This window comes from Drosophila persimilis, unplaced genomic scaffold (assembly GCF_003286085.1).
Source record: "Drosophila persimilis strain 14011-0111.01,24,50 unplaced genomic scaffold, DperRS2 tig00000191-arrow-pilon, whole genome shotgun sequence".
NCBI classification, from domain to species: Eukaryota; Metazoa; Arthropoda; class Insecta; order Diptera; family Drosophilidae; genus Drosophila; species Drosophila persimilis.
Window position 1 is genome coordinate 5709966 of NW_020825298.1, and position 21747 is coordinate 5731712.

At 43.0% G+C, this 21747-nt stretch overlaps 1 protein-coding gene across 1 annotated transcript; it reads left to right on the forward strand.

Moving 5' to 3' along the window:
- The first annotated feature begins 420 nt into the window (after window positions 1-420).
- Window positions 421-20701, forward strand: LOC6589688 (putative mediator of RNA polymerase II transcription subunit 26). Its single transcript, XM_002015165.2, has 4 exons — window positions 421-1164; window positions 17970-19216; window positions 19281-19526; window positions 19593-20701. Exons 2-4 carry the CDS (start codon window positions 18074-18076, stop codon window positions 20085-20087), a joined length of 1884 nt encoding a protein of 627 aa, XP_002015201.1. The 5' UTR covers window positions 421-1164; window positions 17970-18073; the 3' UTR covers window positions 20088-20701.
- Window positions 20702-21747: the final 1046 nt, after the last annotated feature.

Genomic DNA, 21747 nt, shown 5'->3' on the forward strand with positions numbered 1-21747 from the left:
TTCAGACGCGTTATGGTTTCACCCTCTTTTCCAATGTAGAAACCGTGTAGAGATACCACTTCGAGCCATGTCCCAGGCCACATCGAATACTAATTCGTGATCAGCATTGAATTCCTGATCGTTTGCCATCAAAATCTCAATTTTTTTGAAATGTCGGAAAAATGCATATCAAAAAGTAGATAACGGAGATTTTTCCCACTGGCGCTTCCATGGGGCTTATATGAAAAATAAACGGGCAAAAATACACATTTCCATTTCAGGTGTCGCCTTTGGTAATTACATGAAAATGTTGTTAATATGTTTCGAACGTGTAGTTAGCGTGTAGTAACCATGTATGGAAAATACTTTAGTTGAAATTGTTGTTGACCGGTTTTGCGCATTTGAAAGGCCTTCCTTGCCGCCCCAAGTATCTCAGAAATTGTTCGGACGCGGCCAAGCAAACACAGTGTCGAATTTTTCCTAAATTCAGAAAAGGAACCCAAACATTCGTGTGGCTATTTGCACCTAAAAAGAGTTATCAATTTGATTCGGCGCGTATGGTTTTACGCCTGCGCTTCTTGTTTTTTGCGCAGTTTGTTATTGTTTTAATTCGTATGGATCATCAAAGTGGGTGGCATTCTCGCATCAAATGACACGGACACCGGCAGGAACGGCCGCCTAAGGCTAGGAATACCGCTTCCAAAAACGCGCTTCGATAGTTTGCAAATAAAATAAACGGCAAAACGCAACAGGCAACAACGCGAACGCGTCTTTTTGGCTTGAAAAGGGCATTCGGGAAGGCAGGAAAATTCAAGCCAATAAAAGATACATACAAGAAAAAATGCAAAGAGTGCGCGAAAATTGAATGCGTGTGCGAGCGTGTTAGTGTGTGCTCGTGTGTGTCTGCAGCCATAAAACAAACAAATAAAACTAGTGTGAAAAATAATTTGTGTGTTTTGTGTTGTTTAAACAATTAGCCGCAAAAACCCTCGCGTCTCTCACTGTGTCCGTGTGTACGTGTGTGTGTATCCCTGGAATGCGGCAGTCGGCGGCGCATGCGCAAATATTTGTGATTTGTTTTTGTTTGCGCGCAGAAGCTAAAAGAGAGGGAGCGAGAGGCGGAGAGAGTGAAACGGGAAGCCAACATTGGAGTACCACATCGATATCGATGGCCGTTTGCATAAGGTTAGTTATACTCTTTAGTTATGCTTCCATTTTCCAACCATCCCACGGGATGAAGCCCACGTAGCCCCCAGAGACCCTGCCCACTCGAAATTAACCCATTCCGCCCATGCCCTCTCCCTGGCTGATCCCGAAAATTGCTCTATTCTCTGGCGATGCACAGTGACGCCCACTTTGTCAGCGCAACGCCCACACTTTCCATTATATTTATTTCTTCTTTTGTCTTGTATTTTTTTTCTTTTCCAAACCCATTTTCCCTTCCTTTTCTCCACTTATCTTTGGACACTGACAATAAAGAAAAATGCAAGTAAAGAAAAATCAATTTCCCAAAAAAAAACAAGCAGGACAAAAACAAAGGGACGGGGGAGGTTAAAGAAGATGTGGAGAGAGAGAGAGGAAGAGAGATCTGAAGAGTGGTATCAGGATCGGTAGAGTGGATTGGAGTGGAGAATGAACGACAATAACATCAATTTTGAGGCATTTATATGCGCCAATAAATTTAACAAGAGAAACAGAGACTGCGATAGAGAGAGACGGGGAACGGGAATGGGCTGATTGTAGGAGGAGGAAGAAGGGGAAGGGGAGAGAGAGGATCAGGGAGAAGCATGGGGAGAAAAACCAACAAATAACAAGCAGAAAGATACACGACAACGTGCAACAATAAGACACAAGATCAAACAAAACCAGCAGCCTCTGCCGACGATGCAGCAACAGCAACAGGTAAAAGCAGCGACCGAGGCGCAGGCGCAGCATTGCAAGGTGTGCTAATAAAGAGGTGAGGCATTCCCAGGAAAGTGCCATCACAACAACAGCAAAATTTTTATCAGTTACAGTTTAATTTGATCGACGTACTTAGTTCAAGAGAAATGCTAATTAAGAAATAAGACAACTCGGGAGGGAAGAAATTCCTTACCTGTTCAAATAATACACCTTGGCAGCATTTCGAAATGTGCAGCAAATCAATACATATATGTGTGTGTGTGAGTGAAAGAGGCTGCATGCTGGAGGCTGCGCTGGCATGCGGGGGGCAGCAACAACCTGTTACATCGGCGCTGGCCCTCTCCGCACCGCTGCCTGAAATATGTAAAGTCAATTTCGTGTATCGGAAAACTGTAACTAATGCCAAAGCGTCAGCGCAGCAAACAACCAGCAGCACCCATGGGGCAGGGACAGGGGCACAGTTAGAGGCAGCCGCAGCAGCCTTAACCCATTAACGTAGATTGGGGAAATTAAAGCGAAATAAAGAGGAGTACTTATCAGAAGAATTGGGAATAAAGAACATTTTTAAGGTTCTACCTCTCTACATTTGAGCCCAAATGGATTAATAGATTCTCTGCCTTTTTATCCCATTTACACACATGGAATGGATACATAAGCAGCTGTAAAGATCAGGAAAATTCTGGACTTTATAATAGGGTAAAACAAAGTTTTTTAAATCAAATTATACAAATTTCCCACTGGCTGGGGTTAGTTAGTTACCCTGGAGTTTCCGTGTCTAAATAAAAAATGTAAAAAATATACATATGTATGTATGTACAAATTTGCCTACGCAGGGCATCAATGGGTTAACAGGGGCCACTTCTCGGACCAAGTTCGTTGCACGCGGCGGAAAATAAAAGACAACAAAGTAAAAAAGTTTTTGTCAATGAAAGAAGAAAACTTTCTTTTGGGCTTATCCACGCAAACATCGCCGACGGCTTTTGGCTCGGTCTGGGGGCCTCTCTTTCGCTCTCTCTGGCTCTCTCTTTCGCATACCAGTATACCCTTTGCAGAGGGTATTCTAATGTTACTGCCCAAAATATATCAGAAAAGTATCTGGGTAAATAAATCATAAACCATCTCCAATTATGAAATGATGTCTTCGTCCGTAAGGTTATAAAACCGAATATACCGAATTTGCGATAGGAACGAGTAGGGGAAATAATGTTGTTAATATTATTTTATATTACCTTCAACATAATTGAGTTAGAGAACTATTGTATTATGTAAGCTGTTCAATTACCTAACGTCTCTAGTTCCGACGAACCAAAATCGAACCTAATGAATTGTGTCTTAGAATCCTTTTATATATAATATTCCTATGGGGGCGTTCATTTCTTAAATTCCAACTCAAAAAATCGTATAGTCTATACAATTCTGATACTAGTCTGCAAGTGCATCCAACATTCTAGCATTCTGTGCTTTAATGGGGCGGCGTTTTGGCTTTACGCGCCTGCTGTTTGCTGTTGCTGCTGCAGTATAAGGTCTCGGCCCTGTTCGGCCCCAGCTCCTTGGGGCTCTTCATGGTCCATTAAGACGATTTAGGTTGGCTTCTCTTTTTTGGGGCCGCCCGCTGCCGCTCCCAGTTGGAGGGCGTCACAGCTGCGTGGGAAGATTCCGTTGCTGGTTCGAGCTGTTGTCTCTGTTTGTCATTTCTGGCCTCCAGGTCTGATTGCCAGCCAGCCAGCCAATCTCTGGAGTGTAGTGTCCACGTTGCTGCAACAAGTGTCCCAGTTTATGGCTTCGGATGGCTAGAAGCCACAAAGAGCTACTACCACTAGCTGCTGGCTGCTAGAACTAGTTTAAGTTTCCTGTCGGAGCGGCTCACATAGTCACATAGTCACATACTTACATAGTTGCGCACGCTTTTTCCTTTAGGCCCGTTGCTGCCGTTTGTTGCGGTTGCCGCACCTTGGCCCCCACCACACCACAGCACACCACACCACACACCCCACTGACTGACTCTGACTCCCCCTCCCGATCAGCCGCCTGTTATTAACCGTTTGGCCACATTTTCTCACACAGAGAGCGCAGAAATGCTTCGCAGGCCACTCTCTGCCAATTGGCGCGCCTCTGGAAATGACAAACGGCCATGGGCATGGAGCAGTAGAAGAGGAGGCAGGCGGAAGAGGCAGGAGGTAGAGGAGAGTTAGTGTGGCAGGGAGATGCGACAGAGGAGAGGGGAAAAAAGCAGCGGGAGTCGACTCCAAATGGGAGCTGCACTAAATTACTGAAATCAAAAAATATTTCAAGTATTCCAGTCTGGAAAATTGATTTGGAATAACTGTATATTGAGATGGAACGAGTATTTCTTGGATGGGTGTAATCGAAACGGGACTAGCTGCACCGATCTAGCTCATCCAGTTATCGTTACAATCAAATTAACTACGATAGTTCGGCATTCTATGATTAGAAGAATGTTAAGATCAAGATCATAAATGCAAAGCTGAAATTTGTCTTTTTTTCAATCCAAGGTTATAGAAACTTTCAGTAGCAGTCTGACTACTGACTGTAACTCATGGATATCCTTAATATAACAGAGTTCTTAAGAATCAAATTGAGATCAAGTGATTCCATCTTCTATTAGACAATCCCCTTGATTCGATGGTACAAGTTCGACAGATCATGCTCAAATCAAAGATCAAAACGATTGCATCTTCCATTAGATCATAAGTATATGAATTAAGCTGAAGCATTTTTCGTTCAACTTTCAGCCTGGAACAAGTTTATCAAAAGAGCAGAGCGCAGTGTGCTATGCTGTGCTGTGCTGTGCTCCACATCAAGTTCATTAGCCAAAAAGCCTAGCCAACCTTCCATTTGGTCTGCTGCCTCCTCCCATAACGGGCTGCCAACCGTTCTCCTTGCGGCCCAAAGAGTCTCACGTAACTGTAACTGATTTGACCTCCCATCACTTAGCTTAGCTACCAAAAAAGAACCTCCTCCATCCAAAGATTTCGCTGCCGTTCTTCCATTGTGAATGTTGTGGTTGTTGTGCGGTCGAAGGGAGGGGACGGACTGTTTGTTGTGACGGTTTTGATGCTTGGCTGGAAAAGCGGTGTGACCTCGACAACAAATTTCTATTGCATGCAATTTGGAATATCGCATGCGCAAATGAACATTAACACTTTTGGCCATGCGCAGAAGAAACAAAACACTGAAAACTTGTTTCTACAATACAAAAGTAATGACAAAAAGAAAAACAATCGTCATAAAGGAATAGAGATGGAGAATAGTGTATGAAACCGACTCGAAGATACTCTAACAAAGTCAAGGATTCAATTCAATATTGCTCTGCGTCATGTACACGACATGTATGTTGTTTCTGCCAGGCATTCTCTTTTGCAATATCATAACTCTCTAATGTTCAATTTTTAGGTGATTGGATTTTCTGATGAACACTCATTGAAGACTTCTGATGGCATCACCATCACTCCAATGCTTTGACTGTCTTTTGCTTGGTTAGGGTATAAAGCCATCAAAAACGGCAGCCAGGCCAGGGACCAACAAGAGAGAAAAAGTACGCTTAGAAATTAGAAAGTACGCGCGAGCGGTCTTGGGGAGAGGCTGGGGGGCCTAAAAACGTGGCAAGGCAAGGCGAGGCGCGGCGGTGGGTATATGTATGTGTGTGAGTATAACTCGATTTGTGACTGTCATAAATGGCGGAAATTGTGGGGCTCGAGACAAGGCGGCAGGCGGCAGGCGGCAGGCGGTGGTAGCGGCAGTGGCAGTGGCAGGCTGTTGGTGGCAGTCGGCCTCAACCGACTTGGGGCACTGTCTCTCCGGCTAGCTTTCTACAGCCTGCCGCCGGTCTTCAGCTTTAGAGCCTCGTCTTCTGGTTCGTTTTTTCCTCTTTCTTGACTATAATTTGTGCCATCAGCATTTTGTTGTCGTTATCGTTAGCAAAGCGAGCGAGTGACAGACAGACAGAGAGAGAGAGAGAGGGAGAGAGCAATGAAGCGTAAGTTTTGACATTTCACCAACTCTCTTTTCGCCTCTCTCTTTTAACATGCTCTCCATAATTAGCCAAGCAGAGAACGCGCTTAGTGCCATCATTTTGACAGATTTTTATTAATTCTTTCCCTTTTTTTCTTCGTACCGTATACTCTTTATGACTTACTCAAGGCTAGAACGCTTTTAGCCGAAGCTTAAATGCCCTTCTACGCACTCCCATCGCCCCTAGATGCACAAGAGGGAATCCCTGACAGAGCATGCAAGTAGATTTCCAAGGAAGAGACTGGGTATCGAGAATAAAGGAAACAACATACATGTCGTGTGTTCGACTCGATTCGTGCAGATAAGGGTTTTTGCAGTTCAAAAAGCCTGCCCACGCCTTGGCTTAAAGAATGAAGTAACCTTTTTCTTTGCTGAAAGGGTATTGGAAGCTGAGAGAACCGGCTCCGAGCGTTCCCTTCGAACTGCGTTTATTATTACACTTAATGTGACTTGATTTATAAACAAGAGCAGCAGCACAGCATCCACCGAAAGACGGCTACACCCTCCTACTCCTGCCTCTCAATCGCCATCTCCCATCTGTTTCGGAGAGACAAGCAACGACATGCCTGAGTGATCAAAAAAAAAATACAATATATGTATGTATTGGGTTACCACCCCACCCCAAAAACCCACTTCTGTTACCTCTGTTACCTTTACTGCTATCCAAACTGTCTTTTAATTAGTTCATACACTTTGTATGTAAGGAAACTGCAACGCAATTTCTACACGTCTCGCCATCTCTCCATCTCTTTTTCACTCTCTCTCTCTCTCTCTCGCTTTGGTATATGCATAACACTTCCCTTCTACTTTCCGCCATCGCCCCATCCGCTCCTCCTTTTGATCGTGTCTTTCAATAAATCGTTCAATCCGGAAGTTTGTAGCGCGCTCACACAAAAGAAATACCGCGAACAGTCGCCTCCTCCCCGCCCAGTAAGCCGCTTTTGTGCCCAAGAAAGGAAATAGAATTTTCTTCCATTTGCTTCTTCCTTCTGGGCAATAGAGATTCTCAAAGTCATTTTAATGGTTTCCGCTTTTTATGGCATTGCTCGGGTATTATTATTGGTAAAAAATTAATAGAAATTTAATTGGATATGGGAGTGGGGTTCGGTTCGGTTGAAGAAAGAAGAAGGGAGGGGTTAGGGCATTTATTGCGCATGCGCGCCGCCATCTCTTCCTGTCTCTCTCTCTCTCTCTCTGCCTCTATTGGAGGTCTTTATGGTTCGTTCACGGTTTGTTCTCCCCCCCTCTACCACTCTCCGCGCGTACATGTGTGGGAGTGGGAGAGGTTAAAGCGTGCTAATGCTTACATAATGCTTTGTTTTCGGTCGTTTTTAGTGTCTCTTTTCTTTTGGAGTTTCGTTCGCTTCTCGTTCACGTACGGCGTAGTGTGTACGTGAGGGGTAGGCTTTGAAGAAAGTTGAGGACACTATAAATTATGTGATTTGGGTTCCATAATCTCCCCCGTATAGGGTACAAGATTGATATTTCGATCTAGTTTTATGGATTTATGGGCCCAGATATGGAATGATAAGCATAAATCAATTTGGACTGTAATTTGTTTGGTTTTTACTGGATGGAAAAACTATTTGGGTTAATTTGGGATCATTTCAAGTAATTTTAGACCCTTTTTTTATGGGTTCTCAAGAAAAATATGATGCGAATATAGAGTAAAGTCTGCTCTTTGATTTTTTATATAGAGTTTATATACTTATAAATACTATAAGAAGAGATAGAATTTTATGCTATAGATTGTATCTCGATTTTAAAGGATTTCGATTTCTATAGTGAAATGCGGATATACATACCTCTGATCGATAGAAATTCTCATTCCGATATATGTATTTTGAGTGTATTTACCCGTACAATACATTAATGAAACATAAATCTAGGAAAATACGAAGTTTAAAGTCACAGATCGGAAGTTATTAACCCAAATTCCAATTAATTTTCAAACGAGTAAACAAATACCATACACATAAATCTGTTTCAAGCTTTAAAAATTTCAAAATTTGAATCACTACAAATTTTAGCTCATAAGAGACAAAAACCACCCACAGATGTGTAAATATATAATCCCCACAAGATCACACCATGTACAGCACGCGCTCTCCGTTCTCCCGCATTCTCCGAAAGCAGCTGCCGCCCACACACGTACAAAGTCCACGTTTAAGGAGTGTGAAGGGGCTCTCTAATAAAGTTATACAAAGAATGGACCACAACAAAAAATCGAAAGTAGCTGTCGAGCTATAGAAAAGAATTTCAGCAGCAGCAGCAGCCCAAAAATTAATGAAACGAAATCTGTGGCCAGACAAAAGGTAGAAACCAAACATTAGCATAAATGAATTTATTCTACTTCATTATGCTTGGATGTTTGTGGAGTTAGGAACCACTATACTGGATAGAGGTTTTAGGTGTGGGGCCACAATGAAACAACAATTTTACACCGAACGATGAACGATGAGAAATGTTTATTTTCTTTTGGATATTTTTTGATGAAGAATGTTTTGAGAACGCCCCAAGCCACATGATAATTAAATATTTGTACATATGAACTTTACTGGGTTACGGGGCCAAACAGCGATGGATAGAAATGGAGATGGAGTTGGAGTTGGAGTCGGGGCTGTGGAGTCTCTTTAGAGGTTTCTTCTTTGGCGATGCTTTGCTTTTTTTTTTTTGCTGCTTTTGGCAAGAGTTTTGCTAACAAGTTGTTCCACTCATTTGATGTTGGCCTCAAGATAAATGTACAAACGTCTGTACTCTAGCCGTAGCTGTGGGTCTAGGAAATTTGCATATTTCAACAATTTGTTACTTGTTCTTTGGATGTTGTAACTGTTTTGTGCCCCTTTTTGAGGGCGTGTTAATGGTGGGTTCGGTTCTTTGCCCAAGAGATTCTCATTCGGCAATAAATTCGAAAGTTACAAATAACCAAACCAAAACCCATTTGCTGTGTTTCAATCGTTAGTTTTGGGTTTATTTTTCGTGGGTTTCTGTTAATTTACATGCATAAATAATTTGCACAAAAGTTGAGAGTTTTTGCGGCATGAAATGGATAAGTTTATGTCTATCGACGGGCGGTCCTCTCCCGTCTCCGTCGCCGGAGTGGAACTGTCGTCGTAAAAATCAAATATGCGCTGCAGACTTGACGCAAATGATACCCATAAACCATAAAACCATAAAGTTGAGAAATGGAAATTGTATTCGAACGGATTGAGGGATTGGCGAAGGTAGGGTTTTCGTTTGGTTTTCGATTAGTCCGGGTGTAGTCTGCGGGGAGTGTCACAAAAAGTTATTCCGGTTTGGATAAGGGAACCCACTTAGATGTAGAAGCTGTTATGGATTGGATATAGCAATAATTTAATCTACATATTAATTTTGTTGAGTTTTGTCTTGTGCCTCGGCACAGGTTCAGGTTCAGCACATAATTAAGCAGTTTATAATCCAATAGACCCCCCTCCGGGTAGTTATCATTCGTTTGAAGTTTGCTAGAGATCTGGTTAATGGAGAAATTGAGGAAGATTTTAATACACAGCATCGAGAAATATAGAATGGTGTATTTTATATACTGATATATCATTAAGAAAGTTTTCTACAACGACGAATTTTATATAATAGACACAATATGCTTTCCCTGGATATCGTTTCTTTATAATCGTTACCTCTTATACTCGTACCATGATATACATCATATCTTTGATATACTTGTACTCGTTGTATAGTTTGCTCTTTAGATCATTTACTCGTCTAATGAAACATGAGATGTACGACTTATTAACTGAGATGCACCCTCGATATATAGCCCTGCATATATTATATATATCGCCGTATAATACAGCCAGGCCAGTGTATCTACATTTTAAAGCTTTACTTTCATATCTGGTAATATTTATGTATGTGCACTTAATCCCACATATAACCCATCTTTAAAATCGTAAACTTTCTTCTAAAATCTCTCCCCCACAAAACCCTACTCTTTAATCCATTGTGGCAAAGCCCGGCTTGGCGTAGTTTTCCCACAGCTTGTGCTCCACTTAAGGGGTTTTCATTAGGGAAAAGTCGCTGCATTTGTAATCAGTAATCCCAGTAATCCCCGCCCTCCCCTGGCACATTCTCACCGCAAGAGCTTGACTTATCGTTTAACCTTCGTTCGTTTATAATTTTTCCAGTTCTTCAAGCTTCTAGCTTCAGGCTTTTGTTTTTTTTTCGGTTTCTGCTCTGCCTTGGTTTATTTTTTTGTATTTTTTTGCATTGTTATTAAGTTTTTGTGTGTTGCCTACTGTGCTACACATGGCCTTTAATGACGGCTTGCCACGTTTATGGTTTACCATAAAAAAGGCACCATACAAAACTTGTGGGTGGCCCCTAGATGTCTGTCTGTGTCTGGTCTTTGAAATTTATAGTAGAATAATATTTGATTTCGTTTAAGAATCAGAATCGTGGAGTATGCATTTCAAGCATATCAATTTACACAACCGTGGCTAAAGTTCTCCCTCAGCATTTCCGAGAACTCTGGCGTGGATTGATAAATCTACTCGTAGAGTCAACGGAGTGTCACGTGCAATTTAATCGTCTTTTGATGGTTACAAATCTGCCTCAAAGATGAGCGGGCGCTGATAAATGGAACTTCCCGAAGAATACAGCGTGGAATCGTGTGAGTTTTTGCTTGGAGGTGTTTGAAAATACCCTGTAATCGCGGGATGGATTGTATTTGTAACAGGAAGCCCTTCCGACCAAGTGCTTAATCTTAAAGGCATGACAGATCCAACAATCACAATGTGTTGCATTTCCCGTACTTCTTGCATTTGTGGAAAGTACTCTCTTTACAAGCAAATCGTTTTAGTGGGTATCCCATAGTCGTGATCTGCTTTTTTTCTCTCGGCTTTTGTCCCGCGCTCAATGGCTGTGTGCATCCTTTTGTCTCCGTCTTTCGGTTCAGGTGGGTTCATTCATGAAAATTTTGCGCCTCTCTTTCGCCACAGTCGAAGAGTCATCTGTCTGACTTAGCGTCGACTGGTGGACGGACAGTCGACGTTTGTCGTTTGTCATTCGATACAACCAATGAAGGCGTTTGATATTTATTTCGTTTTCCTTGGTTTGTTTTTGTGGAGCAGAGCAGAGCATTTGAAAAACGATATATGGTGATGGTGGGGACGGCTAAAGCACGGATTGTATATGGGATACCTTATACCACGCGTTTTTTGGTGCGTGCAATGCAAATGCAATGGACCGTGGACCCCGGAGCTTTGGATCGGGTGATTGGCGGCAGAGAAGTCTGGTTTCTGATTTGGCTTTTCCGTTTTCCTCTCATTCTCATTCTCATTCTCATTTATTTATTGCTTTCTTTTTTTCTGTGTGGGTGTGTGTTGCTGTGGGGGTTTTCTTGTCTCATTCGAGCGTCTCTGTGGATGTCTGCAGTTGAGTAGTGGGTGGCTTGGTGGCTAGGGACGGAAGGAGGCACTAGTGGGGGGCTTCGCTATAATTAAATGAAATTTTCGGTTGAATGCGAGAACTAGTTCCATCGGAAAAAAGCTCTCGCGGCATGGCTCCAATATACAGCAGCGGTGGGGAGCAGTCATCAGCGAAACTCGATCAAATAGCCGAGTCATGCACACGACATGCATGTTGTTTTTGTACTATTCTCGGGTATTCTCTTTTGCAGCAATGTATAATGTCGAAGCGATGGGAGCACTCTCTTTTTGGGGCTCCCATCCATGGCTTATCCACTATGAAAGTTAAGCTTCATTTGACTGCGATCCGCATGTGCCATTTGATCATTTCGGTTCGGGTACCAGTCGCGCAGCCCTGGTCAGTCCTCTATGCCACTTCAATCTCCATCTGGTCGGCCAGTTATCGTCGTCGCCAGTCGTCGCCGAAGCTTTTGCCTTTTCAATACACATTTCATTGTCTGGGCGCGCGGTCAGTCGTTGGATTGTTGTTAAGTAAGTGTACTTAACCCACATGACTTGCGGTTTTCCTACGTGTACCGGGTATTTCTGGCCCCCCGATTCGCGCTCTGTTCGGGTCTCTCTCTCTCTGCTCGTATTCGGATTCGGAATCGGAGTCTGGGGGCCCTCTGTCTGTCTGTCATCACCTCCGAAAAAGCTGTCATTGCCTGGGATCTGATCACCGACGTGTGCGTGCGTGCCTGCTAAAGAGATTTCTTAACCTTGAATGACTTTGAGCATTTTTCAACCATCCATTCCATCCATCCATACCTCGTATTTATTAACCAATTTTTGTGTTTTTTTTTGGTTTATTAAATTACTGTTTGCACATGTGTGTCCGTCTATAGTGCTCCCTCCATATGCGTGTCTGTTTACCCCAATCCACGCTCATTTCCTTAATTAAACACTTGTTTCATGGTCTGTTGGGCCATTGCCTTAAAGATATGTACATTTACCAGGTACTCCTAGAGCCAAGCAAATATGCCGACTCCTAAAATAATATTAAATTCAAGAGCAACAAAGAAAAATGGCAATTTGCAGAAATAATTATGCTCGGACAGCAAAAAATAATAAATTAATAAAGATTATGTAAAAGTGATCAAGGCATTTTTTTGTATGGTTTGCGAAAATCAATCAAAAGTTCAAAAATAGTTGCTTAATCATTATATTTAGACTGCGTTTGTTGTTCAAAAAAGAAATGATGAAACTTAATGTACGAATATGTGGGGTTTATATTATTATTTATCAGGTTTTCGGTTGTGGCACAGAGATACGCAGAGCCTTGGTTCCTCCTGAAATGCCAATTTGGTGACAAACATTTCCCAAGAACTACTTTTACGACAGTTCTTTCATCGACTCGCTTCTATGATTCTCTCTGAGCGAGCCTATTCAATGCGCACTCTCACTCCAGGCAAGAATAACGGCCAGAAAATTAACAGAGATGGCACATATTTAAGAGAAAAGTACACACAGCCAGCAGAAGATTGAAAATATTCTCATAGTCAACTCATTCCACAGTCCTCTGATCAGACACATTGAGAATAATCTTACGACCCGTACACATCAATCAAATCATCAAAACAGGAAACATTATCATTAAAAAACCTTAAGTAATGTCAAATAAAATGTTATTTATGGTTTATTTTGAAATAAATTGGTTATTATATACTTCAGGTTGAGGATTTTAATGGAACAGAATATGAATACATCTAAAGAATGAAAACTAGATCTTCAATTGCGAATATCATCTGCAAAATTATTCATAAAAGAACTCCTACCTTTTCAAAGTCAGTCTCTGGTAACATTGTTTCCCCCGCTCTCAGTGGAATCTCCTTCTTCAAAAATGATATCCCCTTGAGGTGCAGCCTATCAGGCGACTACCATCTACCATCTATAGCAAATAAATTCATGGCTAGACCCATTAAAAACTTATTATACTTTTTAGTATGCCACTCTTGTTTTATTGTCCATTGTCAAGTTAAGATCTGAAATAGAATTCCCAAAGCACCACCCACTGTGCATGGGAAAAGTAATTTTCATAATTTTGCACTCCAACACCTTTCCCACTCCCACTGCCCCAAAGAAGAGAAGAAGAAGCCGCCTATGCCCCAGAGGGGGAATCTGTCTCTCGGCTCGTTATATCTTCAGATTTACATACAACCCATTCTTGTGGGGATGTTTTTCAGCTGAAGCCTCATATTAAAATGCCACTAATTATGGCAATTTGTTATTGGCAAAGCACCAAAGCCGATGCCAACGCCTATGATCTCTCGGGTTCTCCTTCGCATCAACAATGCTAGACCATTAGCAAGATCAAAAGTTTATTAGCGAAAACAAAGAGGGCTAAAGACCTAATAGACATAAGAGGTAAAACCTCACGCACAAGTAGGAACAAGTAAAGGTAACACAAATCATATAAAGGAAAAGAATGGCGTTATTCGGTGGACAGTGCTTTGAATACCCTTAGAGATAGATCAATCTTTTTGGGAGTTTTCTATGTTTCTGGCCAGATTCTGGAAACATCTGTTCATTATCGTTCATACCCTCTGCAAGGGTATACTTGAACAAAATTCAGCAGTAAGTGCGTCCAATACCGACATTCATCGCCCAAGGCCATACACGCTCTTACACGCGCATATTGAAATAAATTTTTTATTTATTTATTGTATTTCGATCCCCCCTAGTCCTCTACCCTTTAACCAGGTGATGATTTGCTATTTGCCGGCCTCGCTCCCAGTAGGAAAAGGGGAATTTCTGGTCTCTGGCCCACCTCTCAAAGATTTAAGGGGAGGCTTGGGAAAAAGGTTAAGTCGAAATCGGAGTTGGAGCATGTGTAGGTACATGTGCTACAAATTGAAGGCTTTTTATGGGTATACCCTTGCGAAAGGGCTTTATATTGGTTGTGCCATAAATTTGGATTAGCTGAGGATTATGAGTCTTTAGTTTTAGGCATTTTATAGTCGTTAATTATGGAGTAGGCCCAGTCTGAAGTCATACAATAAATGAAACCACATGCGTATATCACAGTCGTATAGGCCTGTTTTTTAAAGAACTCATTGAAGAGGTATTATCGCACAAACCACTCAAGTAAAAGGATCTGGGTTTTAAATGTATTATGATTATTCCAAAGTACTTTTCCAAATTGCTTTCATTTGTCTGACAGCATTCTCATAAAGGTACATAGGTAGATAATGAAATTGCGACTCAAGATATAAAACTGACTGTAAAAAAGAAAGGAAGCCACTAAATCCTAAGTGATAGATAAAATGGGGACGCAGTATTTCAGACGCCTATCATATGTACGCTACCAAAACTTTGATACATTTTCCAGATGTATAAATAGCTGTGAAACCTCTGGTCTGGTTCTCCCTCCTTATAGGGTATCGTAAGTGTCTTATGCTGTTCCTAAACCCTAATTTCACTCCTTCATTTTAATGCGCTGCCCGCGAAGCTTTTCATTTGTTGTTTCCCCTCGTTTTCTCATGGCAATACCAAAAACAAAAAAAGGGAGATTGGCTGGCAGGGGCCCAGGAGGAGACTGGATGATCGGAGGGGTGGTGGAGTGGTGGAGCGAGGCCAGTTGAGGGTTAAGTATTGGCATTTCCGACTGGGAGAGACCCGAGCCGAGACTCGTCTTCATTGAAATCGAGCTGAGAGCTGCTGAGACGACTCTCGATCCCAGTTACAGCTTTGCTTGCGGGGGGGACAGGGACAGGGACAGACACACGGCATGGCAATCAAAGGCAAAAAATCTACACCAACAGCACAGCAAAGCACAGCACAGCACAGCAACAACAATGAGAGCAATATTTGTGCTCATTAAGCGTAACTGACACACGAAGTTTTGTTGCTGTTGTTGTTGTTGTTTTTTTGGAGGGTTTCTTCATTTCGCAAGTCGCCAAAAACTACGCCAACGGGACAGGGTTTTTTTTTTTGTTTTGTTCGGCTTTGTTGTTGCTGTGACTCAACGGATCTGGCCCTCCATTCTCTCTCTCTCTCTCTCTCTCTCTGTATCTCTCATGTCTTCTGGGAGAAGAGTAGATTTTTTTGCTGCTGCCAGCCGCCTTCTTGCATTGTTGTTTTTAAACCCATTACTTGTAGAGCAATTCGAAGGGCATATCCGATACGGAGATGGAATAAATATACCCCTAAGAATGTCCAGTGACTGCAATATAACCTAATAGGTTGTATTCTACAATACTGCGCCTTTTTACATCCACAGTTCTGTAATGTGTAGGAAGATCCTTGTCCCTACAAACAAAAAAACCATCCCTCGAATTAAAGGTATAGTTTCCACCATTAGACATTTGAATCATATTTGTTGTACGCATAAAATAGATCTTAACTCTGACTATAAGGATAAAAGCTACCCACGTGTTCTCTCTGGCATTACAGCCCAAAAACCCAAACAGATTGTTGCTCAAGTGTTTTAGAATTAGTTTCTACTGGATCGTTAAAAGATTACAAGTCACAAATATTTGAATATATTGCGGGGTATCCTTCAGTCATAAGACATTCCCCCCACCAATCCGTACTTGTTTTTGCAGTTTCTTTTGTGTGGGGCTCGGTTCGTTTTGCTTTTGGGCAATTTGCAGGCGGCTGCGGCCCCCCCAAACGGCCAGCGAGCGATTGCTATTATTTTGAGGTAATTCGATGATTTACAACTGTTGCCGTGTTTTGTAAGTTTTCTTTTCAGAATATGCCCACAGATCCCACTCTCTGTCCGTCTGTTTGTCCGCCTGTCCGGCAAACAACAATGAAGGGCCAGGCCTGAACCGGGGGCCAGGCCCTCACCGCATTCTTTTGTTATGTTGCCAATTCTTTTTTTTCTCTTTTTTTTTTGGTTTGGCCAAAAGGTTTTTCTTCTGCAATTTTGCATACCCGAAACATCTCAATGGGGATGTGGTTACCTTTGTGCAGCGTTTCTCATCATTCGATTCGCGGGCAACTTACAATTCACACCTGTTGTCATTTTTCTTACCCCTCGATGGACATTTGTAAGGGGAGAAGCACGCATTCGCGTTCCAGGGCTTGGGCTGATATGTAGCTGGCAAGTTGACAGCCTAAATAGCCCAAGAAAAAGGGTGAGGATCCCACTCTCTCTCTTTGTTCTGTGGTAAATGTGATCCAGATGTTCTCTTTTGTAGATTACACATAATTTCTAGAGCTTAAGAGCCATCCTGGCTGGCTTGGCAATTCCATTCTGGCTACAAGGACAAGTTCTATGTTAAAACATAGGCAATTGTTCAGCCACAATGTGAGAGAGGGACTCGCAGGAATAACAGCTGGAACAAATAATGAGTAACGAGTAAAACTTAAGCTCTACTTAGAGTGTAATGAATGATTAGTATCCCAATTATAGGAGCATTTTCAGAAAAATCAGGATGCTTTCTTAGGAGACAGGATCAGGGATCGCCTCAAAAATCTATCCTAAAAAATGATATCGGCTCTCAGTTTTCCATATCACTAAACACTGAAAAACCACTTCAAGCAAATTTTACCTAATTGTTAGAAATTTATTGAACCAAAACAGATGTCAAAGAAAGTCCATTGTTTGTGGTTGTGGTTCTAATAAAGCCCACTCTATTCATTAAGCGAAAGAGTGGGCATCCAAATTACTAACATGTGAGTAACATTTCAATTGCGCCTGCGCCGAGAGTCCCATCCATCAAACCATGAACTGAATTTCACTTTTTAGATACAAATGCGACGATAGACCGATTCGAGTCACTGCGATTTACTGCTGGTGCAGCGGTACTTAGTGGGCTTTCAGTTTTCAAACCAGACTGCGGAAGCCTACGTTTAAGTCAACACATAGAGACGCCATCTGGTGATTAGACGCTTCAGCGCCAGCCCCATCCCCACCCATCCGGGAGTGCTAGAGCCTGGGAGACAATACGACCATACCATACAGTTTACATTACAATTCCCTACGTCAAATGGAGTTTTTGGCGCCGCTTCGTTGCATTTTCTTGAGCACAAGACACATGCACTGGGAAAAATTTCGTATTCAATTACACTAGAAAATATAAATAGTAGGAATTTCGTGATTCGATAAGGATTAGCCTGGAAGATCAGCTGTATGTCCAAAAATACCTAATTTATGTGCTGAAATGTACTAAATTTTAAAGAAAATATTACTCAAACAGCCAGTCCTGCTCTTTGATGTATTGCAAAAGAGAATGCGAATGAGTCCAAAAACAAAGTACATGTAATGTGCATTACTGGTGAACTTTTTCAAAAGGAAGTTTTGTTTAACATAGTCTGAGATCCACTCAGTGGATATCTGGATACTTTATCGATAGATTCTAGTCGGGCGAATACCTGAATCAAATACTCGAGTTTTTTCTCAGTGTTTTAGAGATAGAGAGGGCGGCGGCCCGACTCGTGTGGCATGTCATGGCTTCAGTGGTGCGACAAATGCTCATTTCACTTTCTATCAGCGTCTGGCGGCAGTCTAATGGAAGTTTAATTATGCTACAATGACGGCGTGCCCTCGGCTGTCGCATAAATTACATTGTACAATGCCTTGATTTATAGTTTTTTTTCCATCCATCCACAATTTTTTTTAAATTTTTTTTTGCTAATGCCTTGCCCATTTTTTATGTATTGCAGGTCTCTGAGGTCGTAGACACCACTTAAAGACAACTAAAAGGAAACAAAAAAGAAAAAAAAAAACCGAAAATATAAGACAAGGCAAACAAGGAACCGACTCAAAAATGTCCGGCAATCAACAGCAGCAACAAAACCAGCAGAAGACATTAACCACAACAACATTAACAGCAGCAGTAGCAGCAGCAGCAGCAGCAACAACAAACGGAACAACCACTTTGAACAATAATTTGATAAAAACAAATAGCGTTGACAAAATTATAAGCAAAACAGCGACGCAGGCAATTAGCAAGCAACAGCAGCAGCAGCAGCAGCAACAGCAGCTACCAAGACGCTCTTTGTTGCCACCAACAGCAGCAGCTACATTACAGCAGCAACAGCAGACAGTGCCACACTCAACGCAGCAACAAAGCGTAACGACAGCAGGAAAGAAGCAGCAGCAGCAGCAGCAACAACAATCACATCAATTGCAGACTGTGGCCACAATCCATCAGCCACACTCCACGCAACAGCAACAGCAGCAGCAGCAGCAACATCATCATCAGACATTGACTTCTCGCTTGCCCATACAACAGCAATCCACTAAAGAATTGCCCAATCTTGCAACACATCAACAGCAGCAGCACCAGCAGCAGCATCAACGTCGCAGCTTCTACCAATTGCAGCAGCAGCAGCAGCAGCACTCCCTTCGCAGTCCAAACCTTAAGGCACCAGCACCCGCACACTCCATACCACCTAGATACCAGCCACCGCCACAGCCAGGCACGGGGATACTGAAACCACATTTGCCCATTAAATATCCGCCGGATATACCCCAGCTATCCAACATCTACATACCAGACTCGCTCAAGCAACAGCAGCAGCAGCAGCATCCACAGCAAACACGCTATCTGCAACATCCGGCTGTTTTAAAGGGAGGAGCACAGGATATGCTGAAGTTTGTACGCAAGCCGGAACAGGAACATCCATCGCCCAATGCCTCGGTCACGTCCAGCGGCACTGGTATACCCACGGCCAATGGAGGTGGACGCCTGACGGTGGAACAGAATCGCCAGCTGCAGTCGCTGGTGAATGAGCTTCGCACCCTCAAGGAGCAGAATCAGCGGCTGCTGGATGACAACCAGGAGCTGAGGGATCTGTGCTGTTTCCTGGATGACGATCGGCAGAAGGGACGCAAGTTGGCCAGGGAATGGCAACGCTTTGGTCGTTACACGGCCAGTGTAATGCGCCAAGAGGTGGCTGCCTATCAGGTGAGTGAAAGCAGATCGAAAATCAATTGATCCGTATGCCTAATGGGAATGTGTATTCTTTCAGAACAAACTACGTCAGTTGGATGACAAACAGCAAGAGCTAATCACCGACAATCTGGAGCTGAAGGAGCTCTGCCTGTACTTGGACGAGGAGCGTGCCCATGTGGCTGCCAATGCGCTGTGCGCCGGGTGTGGTGCGGCCACCAGGAATGCCCTGCGCGACGACGGCGACGGCTCCAGCTCCAGCACCCAAGCGGATGAGACCATCACAGCCTTGCGAAACTATGCTGAGCAGCGCCAACTCCCCCAGGTGAGCAGCCACATAAAGAAGCCGCCACCACCACCAGAATCATCTTATAATGTGACTCATATGCAGGATCTACGTCATGCCCACACGCTGAACGATCAGACGCTTCAGTATGTGCGCTCGCTGGAACGACGCATCCAGCAGCTGGAGGAGGAACGCACCACGCCAACAGCCCATATGCAGCAGCCCACGCCCACGCCTCAGGCCGCCACACCAACGCCACAGCCAGCCACAGCACCAGCCAAATCAGCGCCCTCGCCCCATCAGCAGGAGATCAACAGCAGCAGCAGCAGCCAACAGCAGGCGGTGGCTGCAGCAGCGGCAGCCGCAGCGGCCATACAGCTGCCAGAACCGATTGCTGGCCGTCCGGAGGCGGTGGTGCGGGCCCTCCAAGTGCTGGAGGTGCGAGAGCAACTGGAACGCGACCGACTGGGCAATTTGGCTGGCAGTGCCCTCGATCAGATGGACGATGGCGAGAAGGCGCTGGTGCGCGAGATGTGCAACGTGGTCTGGCGCAAACTGGAGGGCAGTCCGCACGGACCCGCTGCCCTGGAGCCGCTCTAAGCACACCCACACAGAAACACACACACAGAACCTAAACCGGGCTAACACTTAGACATAAGTAAACATTTAATCCTAACTTATCCGTAATATTTAATCCTAAAACATTGTACAAAGTTCAAACCACAACCTAAGCTTAAGACCCGAGAGACCACAAAAAAGCGAAAGAATACTCAAAAAAATGTTTCAGAGTACGCCATCAACGGATGCTAAATCATGGGATAGGTATATTGTGTTCCCCTAACAGTACTTGTATAGTGATTCAGCTTTGAAATCGAGCTTTAACTGGTCTTAAAGCTAACCGATTTGGATGCGAATCGATCGCACTGCTCTGCTCTGCTCTGCTCAACTCAACTGAAAGGATGACTCCACAAAATCAAATAATCAACTCCATTGTTGTTTATTTTCGATTTAGAGGAAACTTTCCAATGCCGATCATTTCATAGGATCACTTTTTTTAATTAATCTAAAGTAGCTACCCCGACGATGATGTGGATGATGATCTGTTTTTCTGTTGATGGCCGTATTCTCATAACTATTTTTTTTTACAATTATTGTAAACTTTGACTGTTATTTTTGAGGAAATACTAATGTCTTTGCTAAATCAAAATACAAAATGCAACAAATATTTCCATAAACAATTAACGATGCTACTATGGATTTCCTTTGGATACGATTCTGGGATTTCTTCTGCAGACTACCAGTACCTTTCCCACTCCCCACAAAATGTGTAATAAATAAATCTAAGCACATTAGCAGCCTTGCTTTTGTTGGCTTTCTACGCTTTTCTGGACTGGACCGGGACCTTACATGATCGCAACCCATTCTGAGACATGTTCATGCACATACAAACGCAAATTACCACAGAGCTGTTTAACCTGATTTTTCTTGGCCAATTTGGCCCCATATCACATTTCATTCAGAAAGATCAGTGCTTCTGGGACAGGATGATGCAGCAAGAAATTGCACAAAATGCAACACACAAGACACAAAGCCCCCACTTTTTGTAGCTTTTTTGTGTTTTGTTTTGTTGTTCAGCTAATTCATGCACTGTCCGGCCGCGGTTTCGGTCGCGCCTGAGAGAATCATCAGGGTGTGAACATGTGGGTTTTAAATACTCATTAAATATGCAAGGCAACCTTCCTTTTGGCCGCTTTTGCTTTGACGCGGATTGGCTTAAACGAGGGGATAAGCATCGTATGAAAGCGTGTGAAAGGAACGGTAAGGAGATCTGTCAGTGATATGTATGTTGAAGTGATAGCCAAATATGAGATGGGAGGTGCAATGTTTAAGTGATCTATCAGACGATTATTGTATTGTCCGCAGACTTACAAAATTCCTCTAGCTGCAGTTTTGTTCAAAGATTTCAACCGATGATGCATAGAAGAATGAAGAGGATCTGCGGCAGCTTTCAGTCTTCTAAATTAAATAATTCTAGTCCTTAAAACTTCTTGTTCTTGACTGAGAAATAATCAACTAAGGACAAGGTTATAACGGACGGTCTTCTAGCATTCTCGGAAAAGAAAGTTTCAAATAGGTATATACGAGGTATTCTAAATACTGGTACAACGTCCTCCTTTACGGTGCTTCGGTACGCCACGGATCTACCAGCGAGCCCCATAATATAGCTCCACAAAATAAGAAATGGAATATTTAAGTAATG

Coding starts and splice junctions, on each gene's coding strand:
- LOC6589688 (XM_002015165.2), top strand. CDS start 18,074: ATGTCCGGCAATCAACAGCAGCAACAAAACCAGCAGAAGACATTAACC. Junction 19,217..19,280: donor AAGAGGTGGCTGCCTATCAG/GTGAGTGAAAGC, acceptor GTATTCTTTCAG/AACAAACTACGTCAGTTGGA. Junction 19,527..19,592: donor AGCAGCGCCAACTCCCCCAG/GTGAGCAGCCAC, acceptor ACTCATATGCAG/GATCTACGTCATGCCCACAC.